Here is a 16,208-nt window from a genome sequence, read left to right as displayed (position 1 = left end):
CCTAAATCTGTTGGTGCGTATTTAGAGATGCCATTGTGTAAATTCATAGCCAGTTAAATAGACTAATTTAAAGCCATGAAATACCCTTTACCCCCATTCCCCACCCACAAACACACAGCTCATAGTTGAAAATATGCCCTGCTGCCTGGCTCGATGTAATGGTGCAGGAAGCATACCCTGTAGCCCCGTTAGCTCCCTCTTCTAGCTGGAGAGTAAGAGGCAAATGCAGCCAGGTGCAAGTTGGGCAAGGACATAGAAAACAAAGTGCTTGGCATGTGACTCCAGCAAAATGGCAAATTCTCTGAGGAAATGCTTGCTTCTGTGGCACAGTGGACAGATGCTAAATTCCACAGGGGCAAAGTCATCGAGCGACTGATTCAGGCTGCCTGCATGATCAGGTGGATGACAGTGCATCCGTTTGCACCCAGTTCACGTTTTCAAGCAACCATAAGGGCTGAAAACATTGTTTTTAAATAGAGGCTCAGATTCCAGAGCATAATTCTGTGGCCGGGTGAATTCCGTGGAATTGTGGAGTATGTGGGCCCTGATTATATTTAAAGGATCGGTTTTAAGCTGTTTGCCATGTAGACAAAGGCCTAAGCACTTTAATTCAGTGCACAGCTAGCCAGGGGTGGGTTTTTTTCCACCTCGACTGAGAAAAGTGTTACTGACAAAAGTTCAGTGTCTACATAGCCTAAATTGCTGTGTAGAAATACTTTTATACACTATGATGGAGAAATACTTCTTGTCCCTTGCTTACCTATTCTTTGCAGTGGTGTCAGTGATAATTTTCACTGTCATAAAATATGTACTCTGTGTACCTAGTTCAATTTGTACAAGTGACATTTATTAATCTTGTATACTATTTATATGCACGAGAGGTTTCATGATTGTAATATTCTGTTCATTTTATGGTGAATAGCAAGTCATGCTGTATGTTTTCCTTATAAATTTACAGTCATCAGCTGTTTAATTACTGCTTCCTTGGTTCATTTAAAAGTCATCATCAGTTCTTTAAAAAAGATACAATGTTGTCATTTCAATGAGAGTTACCTTTCACATCCCAGCTCTGGAGTCAGTGGCAAAGCTAACATAGTGCAAACAGCATAGTGATGCAAACTTTAATGCAATAAGACTTTGCTATTTAATGTATTTCTTATTGCATTAACCACTATAATCATGTCCTATAAGTAGAAACCAAACCATATTATGCTGGCAAATAATTCTGTATTATGATAGGCAAGGTCTGGATGCAGTAGAAAAGTTTCTAATTTTGAGGAGTTCAGTAATAATGTTTCAGAATATTAATAAGTAATATAGTGGCACTTATTGCACATTTGGTCCCTTGCCACCACGACCTAATATCACAAGCCAAAATAATAATAGTTTTGAACGACTTATCATGTAAATCTTGGAAATACACATGGCAGCTCTCAAAACAATCATAATATTATTTTACAGGGCATTACATCATAACGTTTCAAAGTACTTTACAACCATAATTAATTGATTTTTGCAAACCCCTCTGTTTGAATATTCCCATTTTGCAGCTAGAGAAACTGAGGCACAAAGATTAAGGGTCTGATACAAAACTCACTCAAGTCAATGGAATGGCTCCAATTCAGCACTGCATCCCTATGCAGCAAAGCACGTCAGCATTGACTTACATGGGACTTAAGCACATGCTTAACAGCTCTGCAGGAGACGGATGGGTTTTAAGCATGTGCTTAAATGTTTTTCTCAACTGCAGCCCCATTGACCTAAGTTGGCTTTGGAAAAAGCCCTGTGACCCGGGTCCTCAAGGACATTTAGGTCCCTAACTCCCATTGAAATCAGTGGGAGTTAGACACCTACATTTTTGAGGACTTGGGCCTAAATGGCTTCCACATGGTCACACAGGAAGGGTGTGGTACAGCCAGGAATACAATGCAGATTGACAACTCCCAGGCCTGTGTTTTAATCTTGGTCATGCCGTGCAGGACGCAGAGCTCTAGCCGATGCTATATACTTTCTACCGACATGTAAAAGGGAAGACCTGCTCTTGCTCTGACGGGGGCACATGGGGGGGACGTGCATTGGCAGGCCCTATATTCCACACAATCTTAGCCGCTCTCACACTGAGTTTCTAGTGTCCGTCCGTCCATAGCACGCAGGAGCACTGGGAGAGACGAGCTGCTACCAACCTGCAGTGTGCATCACATGCTAAAGAGGCTTGATTTGTGTGGGAAAGGAGTACGGCTGGCTGGCTAGAGCGCGCCAACAGAAGCTGCCAGCTATAGTACCGAGCGGTGTGTTCCAGCTGAACGGAGCAGCAACGAATGTCCCACCTGGGGAACGTTAGCCAGCAGTTTGGAATCCTGCCATCTGCCAACAGGGCTCCTTGGAACACACAACATCTGGTAGCTTCTCTGCTTCCCCTCCCACTGCAACCCTTCGTTTTTACAGACATGATTCTGCCATTGCCACGTAGAGTGCTTCCTGTCACCTGTCACTCTAGTGACCCTGCTATGTGCCAGTAAAGGCTCTGCAGGATTGGGCCCCACACTGGTCAGTGCAATAAACTCAGCATGGTTATTTGCAGCTTCTAAGCCAAATGTTGTCAACTTGCAGATATTAGAGACAGCGCAAGAGGGCAGTGGAGGCAAGTCCTGGTCTGGATTACTTTTAAACGAGGGTTCTACGTTCAAATCTACTGGTGCTAACTGTCTTATCTCTCCAGCAGCCTGACTCATTACTACCCAGCTGCTCTCCTTCTCCCTCAGACACCTAGCTCTCCCACCCTCCACTGCGGTTACCCCCTACCTGTGCCTCTCCCCCACCACGCTGGTCCCCTTCTCTCTGCTACTCATCCCCTTCCTGGCATTCTAGCTCTCCCCTGCTGCCTGGGATCCCACAACACCTCCCAGCAAGCCTGACCTTATTTCTCCATCCCCTGAACATTATAAAGGCACCAGGGAAAGGAGTTGGCATTCTCTAGATGGTGGGGTAGGTTTTGAGTAGTTAGACAATAAAGATTTAATGTTGTGGCCCAATCATTATGAAATCATTGACTGTACTTTAGCTGGGCCCCACTATATGTAATGAATTGCCAATCAGAGAGTTACCATATAAAGTGCTACTTGGAAACCCATTGTAAAATCAATGTTTAATACATTATGGGTTTTTTAACATTTAATATTGGGCCATATTCAATTATTTTATAGCTTCCATAAAATTAAGGACTCACTTCTCCTTCCATCTTTTGGCTTGACTGTGCAATCAATTTCTGCTGATCCTTTGGGGGGAAAGTGCTAATGTGTGGGAAAACCTTCCCCCAGGTCATACCCTGCCTGTGGTTGTAATGAAGCCCATCACCCAAAATAACTGTGGGTCTGACCATACCTCCCCTGAACAGCCATGTCCTGAGGAGACCTCTATATGCCAATATCCCGCGGCTTTGAAATTAAGGGGCATAGTTACCTCTGCTTCAGCGCCTCCCTTCTCTAAGGCACAGCGGGAAGAACTTCTAAGACCCAGTTTGCAGTGTTGCCAACCCCACGAGTTCCCAAAAATTATGTGATTGTCTTAAAATTAGACTTGGAAGGTTTAGATTTTTATTGGTAAACATTGATCTCATAAACACAAACGGACACAGCATGTTTCCATCTATGACAAATGAAATCGGAGTCAGGAAAATGCTGCCAGAGAACTTATTAGAATTTGATGTAAGGATGTTTACTTTGTATATTTTGACATATGCTATTGAGAATTTGTGTTTAATGGTTATCAAGCTTTAACTTTTTGAATCTTGGTGTCTACTCTCATGAAATAATTATTGTTTCACACCCCTACCCTCACTGCTTGACCACCCCCATGATTTCCCACAACTGGATAAAAATGTAAAAAAAATTCTCGAACATTTGTATTATCCATCAACAGTATGTATAGAAATCAAATTCTGCCAAGCCCAGTTTTTAAAAATAGCAATTTTTAAAAATAGCAAATTTGGGCTTATTTTTCTTTGCTTTCTGGTATTGCAGCCCTTGTAGTTCACATTTTCAAGCTTTCCTCTGCAACCATGAGGGCTAGGAAAGCCAACTTTTCACCAGTTACCACAGAGATTCTACAGATACCTTCTCCCGCAAGGAGATAGAAGCACTGTGGTAATCTCAAAGAACAGTGCATGTTAAATGCTGTCCATTTTTTATATTTTTTTTTAATAGTGACCACTGTCTGTAACGTTTATACTAAACTCTGTCTGGGACAGCCTACTGTGGTGCCGTGATTCTGATTATCTATTGCAACCATGACATTTTAGTGAAAATGTAAATATGGCTCAGATAACATTTATCCCTAGTTAAGATGATGATTAATGTTTTCTAGGCAAGCAGTTCATTAGTAAGTTCATATGATTTAAGGCCAAAATGAGACAGCTTGAATTAATTTTCAAATGCTTACATTTAACCTCAGGTATGAGACTAGCTACTGGCTGAACACTGACACTGTGTTTCTAAAGAGTAGACCTTTTTTTTGGTTATCGATTATAGAAGTGCTGACAGGCCGCAGCCAAGACCAGGGTCTGATGGTGCTAGATTCTGTACAAACACATAGGGAGACAGTTCCTGCACCAAAGAGTCGACAATTTAAACAGACAAGGCAGAGATTAAGTGCTATTATAATCTCCATTTTACGGACAGGCACAGACATATTAAGTCTGTTATTAAAGGTCTAACAGGAAGCCGCTGGTAGAGCCAGGTATTGAACGGAGGTCTCCTGAGTCCAGTGTCTTAATCACGCAACAATCCTTCCTATCAAGCAATCCGCAGAGGGGGATTTTTGAAAGGACACAATCTGGAAGCAATTCTGCTTTCCTTACAGTAAACAGACACCAACCAAAATATTAGTCTTTAGCACGACTTTATTCCAAAGAGCACCAGCTGGTCTTACACTGGAGGTGCTACAAAGAGTTAATGTGTGAGCCTCAGAAGACTCCTGAGGCTGAGGTAATTTTACTCAGTCTTGTCATGGGCATTATATCTGCCTTTTATTTAAGAGATCTTTGTTATGTCGCATCTTCCAGCTAATAGAAATTCAATCCGTGAACTTTGTGTTTAAATATTTTTTTAAAAATAAGAACTTTCTTTGGTGTCCGTCTCCTCCCTGACTGACTTCTAGTGCTGCATAACCAGGAAAATAGATTCCAGTTTACCATTTGGAAAGGTAAATTCTGTGACATTTTGATTAGGATGGTAAATTAAAGTTTCCAAAAACTGAACCCTTCCCTGCCCCCTCCATTTTTCTTTCAAAAAAGAACAGATGAGGAAAAACAAACCAACCAACCTGTGAAAGAATTAATGAATTGGTGAAACTGCAATATCTCTGGCAGCCTTGAAATAAAGACTCTTGTGAGTGCTGGCTATAATTTTAACCTTAATCTCCATTTTCTGTTTCTCATCTCAGCAGTAGCTGCATCCAGTGATCAGAGCCAGATTCCTATAATCGCTGTGTCAGTAACAGTGGGAGTTATCCTGTTGGCGGTTGTTATTGGTTTCCTTCTCAGTGGAAGGTAAGAGAAAAAGCGTGCATTTATACTTTTTCAACATATATACAGAACTTTGACCTGACTGATTGAGCAGCACATTTTGGTGGAGGCCAGAAAATGACCGAATGCTGTCATGTAACACAGTGCAGTATGTGGACATCCTGATTTTATGAATCTAATGAAATCAGAAACCCACATTTTCTGTTCATATATGTAGTTCACTTCCCAATGATTTTCATCTCTACAAAGATCAGTGGTCCCCAAGCTTTGGGACACAGAGAAACCTTGGGCGGGGGAAGGGGGTAGGGGCAGGGAAGGAGCACCACCCAGCCCCACTCTGCCCCCAGTCACAGCTCCACTCCACCCGCTGGTCCAGCCCCCGCCCAGCTCCAGGCCCACTGCAATTCCGCTCCGCCCCCAACTCCGCCCCGCCCCGCCCTCATTCCCTCTAGCCCCAGCTCCCCCCACATCCCCACTTCAGCCCCCAGCTCTCCCTTCAGCCCAAGCTCCTTTGCTGAGTAAGCCTTGGTTGTGAAGTAATGGAGAGGGGGGCACGGACAGATTCCATGACTGGTAAGGCAGGAGCACGACAGGAAAAGTTTGGGCACCACTGATACGGATGGACCCTGTTTCATTATTAGGTTTCCTTCGCACAAGACTGTTTTCTCAATTGTTTAAAAATAAGCAGAATTTGTGTGGTACAAAAGGTCCCCTGATGCACTCTGGAATCCAGTATCTTTATACAGAGTCGCTCTCATTAGACTTGCTAACAAAGGGCCAAACCCAGATGTTCTTACTCAGCTTACACTCATATTTTGCAAATTGGCCTTTCTCAGGAAAACTCCCTGGGTGGTGGTATAAAACATGAGTAAAGACAAGAAGTGAAATCCTGGCTCAGTGGCAAAGTTGCCACTGACTTCAGTAGGGTCTGGATTTCACCCAAGGTGTTCAGGATTTGAGCGATAAAAAATTAAATATACACCGAATATGAGTAAATTCAGTAGTTAGCTACCCTCTGATGGAGGGCCATCCTTAGGGCCTGAGTCACCGAGGCTTTTCAGCATGCGCCTAACTTGAACCAAGGGAGTAGTCCATTGACTTCAATTGACTTCAGCAGGACTATTCATGTGATTAAATGGAGGCAGATGCTGGAGTACCTGGCTGGATTGGAGCCATACTGTTCTTGACAACTCCAGCTGAAGTCAACAGAAGTTTTCGATGCAAAATGAACAGCAGGATTGGAAAAATCTATGATTTCTGTCTATATCCATTTTTACTGTGACACTAATTTTTCATAGATGCCAATATACAGGATATGAAACATTTGTTCATATACTACATATTCCCAATAGAGAATGAAATATCTTTTTAATGAACTCTTATCAAAGCACAATGCAATTTATTTTTTATGGCAACTGTTAAACCAGTCCAGCGTCCTTCATACAAACTAACAGAAAACAGTGCCAACATCTGTACATTTCACTGTCTCCCCCACCACACAAAGGGAAGTAGATTTTTTTCCCCTTGATCGCTACATATTGCAGCAATGTTGTGTGCCTGGTATACTGTATATACCGCACCACAGTATAATGGTGACCGATTGTAGGAAGAATAGCTGTGAGATGGCGACAGAGTAACTGAAAAATTACTAGATAGTAATAGTATTATTATCAGGATATTATTTCACAAAGGAGACAGGCTTCTTTTAACACAAAGCAGTCTGTGCCAAGGCCAGCCAGCCTGAGAAGTATGATTGCAGGCCGAGGGCAGCTCTAAAGTCATGCTGGTTTGTTCCCTATCCACAGAGGTAAGTGTGGCATGCATGGGCATCTCTCCTAAAGGGCAGACTCATGGACACACTCAAAGCTTCCATTTAATTTAGTTCAGGGGACTTGCTGAGCTAACTGCTGCCAATGGATTCTGGGATAGCTGCAAGGAAATTTGGTTTGCTAGGTAGTAGATGCAAATTCAGGACCCAGATCAAGGGAGACCATTCAGTTCCTCAGCTGTGACTGGTGCAGAAGCCTTAAGCAGCTTTGTAACTGTCACGAATTCCCATCCATCATTAGCAAAATAGCTTCAGAATTGCAGGGCTTTTTTAGAAGTTTCTTTTCCTTGCAAATTTTCCTGACTGGTATTTTGAGTGTCTCTTGACAACAGAAAAATAAAACAAAAACACAGAAACCCTAAAGCTGGCAGCCAGTTTTGAAATTAAACAAAGTAAATTAAAAAAAAAGGCACCGCTGAAGCAGAAATGCCACAAAATATTTCAGTCGTGCTGTTCTGTCTCAGAGATGATTTCAAGACAATTCCTGGAGTGACTATCATGCTCTGACACTACCAGGATGATAAATGTATGCCAAGTCATGGTGTAATCCCTTTTAGAATCGGTTAACCAGTTTTTGGATCTGAAAGATGCTCTGTCTGTTGAGCATTTACACATTCCAGTGCCTGGCACCAAAGGTCATACATTTCCTTTTCAAATTCTTTCCCGTTCATTATCTCTAGCAAGACAGACAGTTTGAACGCTAGGATCTGATTCAGCTGGACTTAGCCATGACACAAGGCTGAGGTTAGTCTCTTGCTGCTTCAGGCGAACATGGGAAAGATCAACCCGCAGCAGCACCAACATTGGAAAAACCCTTTAGGTTGGGGGCTAAAAGCAGCAGAGCAGCCGGAGGGTAGGACAGCTGATGCAGCTGAGCTCCTTGCCTCAGGCTCTGCTATTTCCAATTCATAGTGTTGTCTGGGCTCCCTATCTGTGGCTGTGCAGCCCATGAGAATCACAGTAGACTGGGCTCCCCACGCAGCTGCCAGATGGAGAGTGTTTGTGTCTGGCTTTCAATCAGCCAGGTTAAATCATGAGTGTAAAAGAGCACGTTGGGATATTTGGGGGAGGGTGGGGGGGGCAACACCTCCCTCAATTGCTAGCCTGGGAAAGGAGATCTGACTTGAGCATTTCAGGAGAGGGGTCTCAACAAATATCTAATCCCTCAACTGGTACTAGGTGAGGAAGGACAGAGGGTCCATAGGAAATCGCTTCCACAGCTGGAGCAGCCTCTGGGAATTTTGAAGGGCTGTAGAGTCTCTTTTCTTCTGGGTCCCTTAAGGTAGATATGTCCACACCTCTTTTCATTGGCCTTCCAGTGTCTCTGCAGTTCCTCTTGTCTTTCCAGTGAATGTAAATAACAGCTTGGCTCTTCCCATTGGCAGCCAGCCCTGAACCAAAGGTCAGCTGAACCGTTAGTCACTGTGGCATTTCCGCAGGCCAGCATCCATCTGTAGAAACACAGTTTGTTCCTGAAGCGGGAGGTTCCTGGGAATTTGAAACGGTGTGTGCTTTACCCGAAACAATTAAGCTGCATTGCAGACCTGCTCCACTTGCTCAAGGAAACTCTTTGCAACTAATCTGCCCTCTGAACAAGGTCATAGAGTTGCTGAGCAAAATGTCTGATAATTATTTTAATGAACTGCTCTTTTATTTTGATAAAGTGACATAGCATAATTCATTAGCAATTGCATAACAATCCGACCTGAAAATTAGAAGGGAAGCTCATTAAATTAAACCTTTGTTCTTAATGAGTTAGAAAGAAGTCTGTCTTAGAAAAACCACTGTGAAGCCAGGCATAAGCACTGATTTACACAATATCTAGTTGCTATCCTTATGGGTTTCTTATGGTTACCTGCTCTCCTCAAAAACCTGAGCCATTTTACCAGTCGTACTAAATTTTGCTGTCCAAGCAGTGTTTAAATGGCTACTGCATGCATTCTCATTACTGACTGAAATATATGAATTACAAAATAACACCCCCCCCCAAACAATCAACAATCCCTTTTGGAATTTCCATGTCTCAGAATCCTTTCAAGATTCATGCAGAGCTGCTCATCATGTGTCATTGCCACCCAGGGTGAAGAAGTTACTGAAAACATTGTCTCCCCCCGCCACGGTCTCCTGCAGTACTGTGGTACCAGCCCTTGCCGTCAAGTAATAATCCCAGGTAGCGTGGCACGCTACCCGGGATTATTGACAGCAAGGGCTGGTACCACAGCACAAGTGCACCATGGCTGAGGCCAGCTCTTCAAATGCTAAGGCTCCAAGGGCCCTAATACCTGGTGGGTTACAATACATGTCAGCTGACTTCAAGACTAGGGTCTCCCAGGGCCCCAGACACCCTGTCTGGTCCTATTCCCAGCCCAACTCATTACCCCGGGAGCGTCACTTGCTGGCCCCCATCACCCGCCTGAGCAGGAGACAAAGATCGGCAGCAGGTTGTCCCTGAGCAGACCCACCGTGCTGCCCTGTGCTACCCCTTTGCTACTCCACTGGTTCATTATGTCTGTTTCCTCACTGGTGCCAAGTGGGAGCAAGGGAGGCAGAAGCCTATCCTTCCACAGCTCTGGGGCCCTCTGCCCTTTTCTGCCCCCCTCACCCTCTCTGATCCCACCCCCTTCCTTTGGTCATTCAGCCACAGCTGCTACCACCACCTCCTCTCAGTTGCTCCTATCTCTGGCCCTTAAGGAATTACAGAGCTGCCAAAATAGCCTCTCACTTGACTAGCATGTGTATGTGTGTGTAGATATAAATAAGTGTACGTAATAATTTATAGCACATGATACTACAAGGCTTGATTCTTATTTACATTAAGGCTTCTTTGTAACACTTTATGAATCTTAAGGTGGGTGTAAAGAGGCATTTGTAAAAATGTTTATAGCGTTATAGCATGAACAAAGGGATGGGATTTTATTGAGTTCAGTGGAAGCAGAGTTAGAACAACACTGAGCGTGTTTGAAAATCCCACTCAAAATAGCTAAAGTGTGGGCTGTAGATGTATCATGTGTGCACCACTGATTATTGACCTTTTCATCTAAAGAGAGCTGCCAAAGAAGCCAAGAGAGTCTGTTATGGACCTTCGGAAAGATACATTTGAAACAATCAAAACTGCCCCTTGCCCTCAGTTGTCCATATATAGAAATTCTCCTTTGGCAAGGAATCAGCCTTCAAAAGGCAAAGCAAAGGCAATTTTGCCACTTGGGTATTGGCAATTGTTGGCTTCTGCAGCTTATCCAACCTTGACCTCATTTGATTTAGCCTTTTAAATATTAGCCCTCACAGCTGCAGAGGGCTAGTTTCTGGTCACAAATATACACCTCTTTAAACGACGACTTTTGCAGTGCGGAGAGGTTTGGGGTGAGTAAGTTGTGTACAGGAGGTGCTGAGCCAAGATTTGCAACCTTCTATGATGTGGAAGATCACAACAGATGAGTTTTTCCACTAAGAAAACTACTTTTACAGTATGTGCCGGAGTTTTAAAATAGTTCATTTTACTTGATATTTCTGTAGGAAACATGGGAGACAGTTTGTAGATAATGCTTTTCAGAAGTAGTGACAGATTTTCATGGAATGAGTCATGACTTGTGGTGGCATTTTAAAGGACATATTTATCTGTATATTTCTGCCCGCTTTCCTGTAGGACATCACCTCCAAAGATTTATAGCCGTTTCCTAGTACAATGTGTTACACCTCACCCCCAAGCGACACTTGATAACAAGAAGGATTTTGTGGGAATAGGCCCCCACTTTTGTCAAGAGTCTCAGCCAATAACAGGGAAATCCTGCTTTCATTTAAGTCAATGGAAGCTGATCCAAGAGCTACAGCATCCTGTCCTACACCTTTAAAAACCAAGGTCATCACCCCACTGGCCACTCAGCTCTTTGGCAATGCCTTCTCACTCAGAGTGAATTTGGCTACTATCAGTAGAATGAACTTTGATCAGCCACCCTACTAAAGAAGAGTTCTGGTCACTCTCCCAACTCTTCTGGATGAGATAACGCCTCTCCAAATCCGAGATACCTGGTCTTGCCAGCCTGCAGGTCACGATCATTGTCTCGACTGTACCTTCCAAGAATGGTCTCTCCCTAGAACTAACCTTTCTGGCACCTTGTTGATCACTTACCCAGTTCTGCCACCCCAACAACCAAAACAAAAACAACCACCCTGCCTTAGAAATACCTCAAGGGTGTGCACAGATGTGCAATGCCCCAAAAGACAGGCAGAAGCCACCTGCTTTCAGGGATTAACTGCCACCTTCTGCCTATTTGCCCTTTCACAGGCCATTGCTACCAGCTAGGAAAATGGGATATTTAGAGGGTCAGCCAATCCAAGTACTCTTCACTCTGCTCATGTTGCCTGGCTTGGACAGTGAGCTGAGTGCTCCCCACTTGGGCCAGGGCCATTATTAAGCAATAAGACCCAGAGGCCGACCCCTAGAGAGAGTAGTGATTTTAAGGATGTCATTTTGGCAGCAGGCAGGGAACTGAACAGGTGTGAGTACCTTGAAGAATGGCTAACAGTTGGCACACATTTAGCAAGTCCAAACCTGGTCGCATATTCATTCAAAGTTCCTAATAAGAGGGTGGGAGGGAAGGATGTGGCAAACCATGGTTAGGGGTTGTCACCCATCATGAGGTACATCATGCAGAACTCTTCACTGAAATCAGCACGGAAGTTCTGCTTAACAGTTGATGTCACCATATAGTCCTGTGTTAGCTGAGGGGATGCAGTGAATACTGTGATATTCATGCAATAAAGATTTAGGGTAGGACTGTAAAAAATGTTTTGCGTTAGTCTAACTCTGCTCCCACTGAAGTTAGCGGGGATTCCATTCACCTCGGAGGGAGCAGTGTTAGGCCATTGGTTCACACTGTTGAACATCCCACCCTTAATACTTTGTAGAGTTCACAATGTCTCTTCTTGGCTATAGAATGGATAAAGCATAGGGGATGGAAGAGAACATGGCCATTTATCTCTCAGCGCTTCACATACTTCAAATATGTTGTTGGGTGTTCTTTGAGAAGATGGAAGATAAACTCCACTGGATATACACCAGGGGTATAGAATTTGGCCTATTGTCTAGGGGAAAAAATATTTGGGGCTTATTTGGATCGCATAGACTTTAAGGCCTTAGAAGACCATTGTGATCATATATTCTGACCTCCTGCACACTGGAAGCCATAGTACGTCACCCACCCACTCCTGTAATAGACCCATAACCTAGGCATAAGATGACATTTCTTTTTCTGTAAGCACATGTTTCCAAGTGGTCTTTTAAAATACAATGCCTTTCCTATAAAGTTGTTCTCTCTCTCTCTGACTGCATACACGTCATCTGCTCAATCTTTTGTTCTTATCAGTTACTGTAAAAAAACCTTGGTGACATGTCTGAACATGTAAACTGGGTAAGCCCTAGCAGGTAGTGCTAAAAGGATCATATATTCCCATAGTAGGAAAGTTAGAAGGATAGCAATACAACTGAGTATTGAAACAAGACAAGCTGGACATATTTTCCCAACAGCTTGCAATATGTAATGTTGTTCCTTTCATGTTTGAGAGAAGTGTATCATCTCAGTGGGAGCTAGGTTAGCATGTTGGCCTTCTGCTATACAGATATATGAAATAATCACCCCTCATCTTAGGGCTGGCTACAATATTAGAAAAAAGTCTTCCATTAACATTAGATTCTTGCTTCTCCAGTTGTAGGCTTCGGAAGAATAGCTTGTTAAAACTAAGAACAATGCTTTTGATTCTTATGATCAATTCCTTAACTTATAACTCTGAGGGACCTGAACTGTGTACAGCAGACACTCATAGTTGCATCTGAGCTCACCACAAATATTCAAGGTGCAAAACAAACAGGCTTTGTGTTATCTGTCAGTTTGCAGGACTCTAGCTATATTGATTAATAGCTGTAACACTCTGGTTGGTAGACGCAATACATGTGCTCATTAATGAAGTAGGCGGACTCACTGGTGCACCTGACACAGAAGTATTCCTTGAGCAATTTTCTTCATTTGGTGCCTAGACAATGCAATTGTTTGTAATATATTGATATGCTGTATGTTGGTAGCACAGCATTTGCTTTTCTGAAACTTGAGGTTCGTAAGTTTCGCCATCTAATGCACGTAAGAACTGCTGCTCTACTTAGCCAAGATGGCAGGGATGCTTATTGCCTGGGGGAAGCATCTAGCAACATTAATGGTGGTCTCTGTGTGTGTATGTCCTGCTCCCACCAAAAAGATTCACAGGGCTCTCCCTAGTGCATCCATTGTTGCTCCTGGGTTTCCAGACAGCATCACTGGCAAATACTGCCTTTTACCCTCTGCCTCGAGAGAGGAGGCAATGGCCATTCCTCCAAAGTGGGAGCTTTGGATCATCCACACCTGTGTTACCATCAAGTGGGCCTTACCTCAGCTTCCCCACTTAAGAAAACGTCGCTCTGCACTTGTTTTCCTCAATAACTCTCCCACCTTTTGGAGTCCAGCTTATTAATATCACTTGATCGATCGGTCCATCAGCCCTCACAGAGAGAATGCTGATCAGAACACGTCGTTCGTGTTGTTCTAGCCCGTCCTTCAGCCAGACCGTCAGTGGTACCGGACACCTGATCGGCATAGTGCACCATAGCCCAGAACCCCTGAGCGATCTGCCAGCCTCAGCCTCCCACGTAGCTGGGATTACAGGTGGCACTGAGCCTGGTCCTTATTAATATCACATTAAAAAAAAAACACCCCAGGAACTTCAAACTGACTTTCCTAGCTGGCTCACTACCCTGTCCCCACCAGGGCTTTCTGGCAGTAAGCGCCCCCGCACTCCAACCTTGTAGCTGGCTTCTGCTCTCTGCAGATCTGCACTCCCCAAGGCCCCCGCCTGGGAGCAAAGGAGAGTCTCGCTGTATGGTGTACTCACTGTCACCAGGGGGCCGCCATTGTACCCCCATCTCCAAGCATGTGATGCCACATCCAGTCCAAGTCAAGGTTTATTCTTTTATAACAGACAAGCAGAAGGCAGTCTTAACTCAATACCTGGCCCCCAGGCTTCGAGTTCACCCCACACAGGGGTCTCTGGCTCTCCACTCCTGGCAGCTTCCTTGACTCCTTCAGCTCTGCTCCCCTCTTGGAGCCACAGGGTTCCTTCCTTGAGCCCCTGGGCCCCCTTGCTCTAGGGACCCACCACAGGAGTTAGCTCTACTCCAGTGTGGTGTTTACTGACCAGGGCTTAGCCTGTCTTGTTCTTTCTTCCTCAGCTGCCTATTAGCAGCCCTTTATAGGCCCAGGTGTAGCCCCACACTCTTTAATTAGCTGGATTAGGCTCACCTGCTCTAGTCCATAGGCGCTGGGCTCAATCTGTTCACAGAGACCAGCAACCCTGTGACATCCACTCAACCCTTTCCCTCCCAGGCCCTGAGTCTCTTTCTGAATGTTTCTGATGGACCGTGGCTGCCCTTATCTCTCCCAGCAGGCCTGGTTCTTCATTAGATGCTTCCTGTGTGACCCTTGTTTCTAGTCCTTCCATCTGGAGAGGTTGCAGAGCCCTGTTAAAGGGCCAGCTCAGCCTGTGTTGTCAGGCTAGTGTGCTGTAATGTGCTCTGCTAAGACAGCCTCTGAAGTCTGGTGAGAAGATCCAGCTAATGGAGAAGACAGCTGCTCTACTGTCTGGCTTTCAAGTGCCTCACCACCAAGATGATAGGTACTATAGTAAACATCAGCAATCACAAAACCTGCTTTTGCGTTAACTGCCCTAGTGGAAGCATCTGTGCTCTTTGCCATCAAGAAATTTTGATGTCCAGGACCAAGGAGTTAATTCTGTTCTCTCATGAATCAATTTAATTTACATGTAAAACAGATGTGGGTGTTCTGCAAGGTATACGTACCATTCTGAGCTGTTGGAGTCTCCTATTTTTTTTTTTAATGGTGTGCAGCACAGGTCTAGAAAAAAAAACTGGTTTCAGAGTAGCAGCCGTGTTGGTCTGTATTCCCAAAAAGAAAAAGAGGACTTGTGGCACCTTAGAGACTAACCAATTTATTTGAACATAAGCTTTCGTGAGCATCCAATGAAGTGAGCTGTAGCTCACGAAAGCTTATGCTCAAATAAATTGGTTAGTCTCTAAGGTGCCACAAGTACTCCTTTTCTTTTTGAAAAAAATAACTGTTTAACTTGCCTGTAAATTACAGATTTTAGTTCTATAAAACATTGAGGCACAAATTCTACCTTCACTGACACCTGAGCAATGCCACTGAAATGGGGATGGGGGGCAATTTTTTCCAAAGAACTCAGGGTGTTACAAGTATTCAGTGTCTGCAGTTGGGGCGATATTTTCAGAAGAGCTCAGGGCCAGATTTTCATAAAAATTGAGCACCTAGCATGCTTGGTTCTTTTGAGAATCTAGGCAGTTTTTTGATGTCTAAAGGTGTGTCTACACTGCAATGAGACATCCCCTTGTGCCAGCTGGCTCGGGATACGTGCTTGTGCTAAGGGGCTCTTTAATTTTAGTGTAGATGTTCAGGTTCAGGGTGCGGCCCAAGCTCTGGGACCCTCCCATTTTGCAGAGTCTTGTAGCCCAGACTTCAGCACTAGCCCAAACGTCTACATTACAACTAAACAGCCCTTAGCTCGAGCCCCATGAGCCAGAGTGAGCTGTCATGGGCCAGCCACCAGTTTTTAATTGCAGTGTAGACATGCCCTAAGAGGGAACTGAACTGATTTGGAAATCTGATCCTGATTCTGGCTGCTGAACACTTCAGAAAATTCTGGCTATAGTGACACTATTATAGAATGGTAGTTTTCATTCCTTTGTAGAAGGTGGAATAAGTGTGTGTGTGTGTGTGTGTGTGTGTGTGTGAGTGTGAGAGA

The 16,208-nt window shown here is 44.2% G+C and overlaps 1 protein-coding gene across 15 annotated transcripts in view; it reads left to right on the top strand.

Annotated features, from left to right (window-relative positions):
- The window catches only part of EPHA5 (EPH receptor A5), a 319,537-nt gene that overhangs the window by 237,427 nt on the left and 65,902 nt on the right, over positions 1-16,208 (top strand). For 8 of the 15 annotated variants that reach the window (XM_073340232.2, XM_073340243.2, XM_073340239.2 and 5 more), the window contains one exon: positions 5,440-5,545. In XM_073340232.2, coding sequence (XP_073196333.1) covers positions 5,440-5,545 — 106 coding nt within the window. The remainder of the gene's footprint in view (positions 1-5,439; positions 5,546-16,208) is intronic. The other 7 variants (XM_073340233.2, XM_073340244.2, XM_073340237.2 and 4 more) reach the window with 1 other exon arrangement.

This window comes from Lepidochelys kempii, chromosome 4, assembly GCF_965140285.1.
Source record: "Lepidochelys kempii isolate rLepKem1 chromosome 4, rLepKem1.hap1, whole genome shotgun sequence".
NCBI classification, from domain to species: Eukaryota; Metazoa; Chordata; order Testudines; family Cheloniidae; genus Lepidochelys; species Lepidochelys kempii.
The sequence above is the reverse complement of the archived record's forward strand: the minus strand, read 5'-3'. Positions and strand labels throughout refer to the sequence as shown.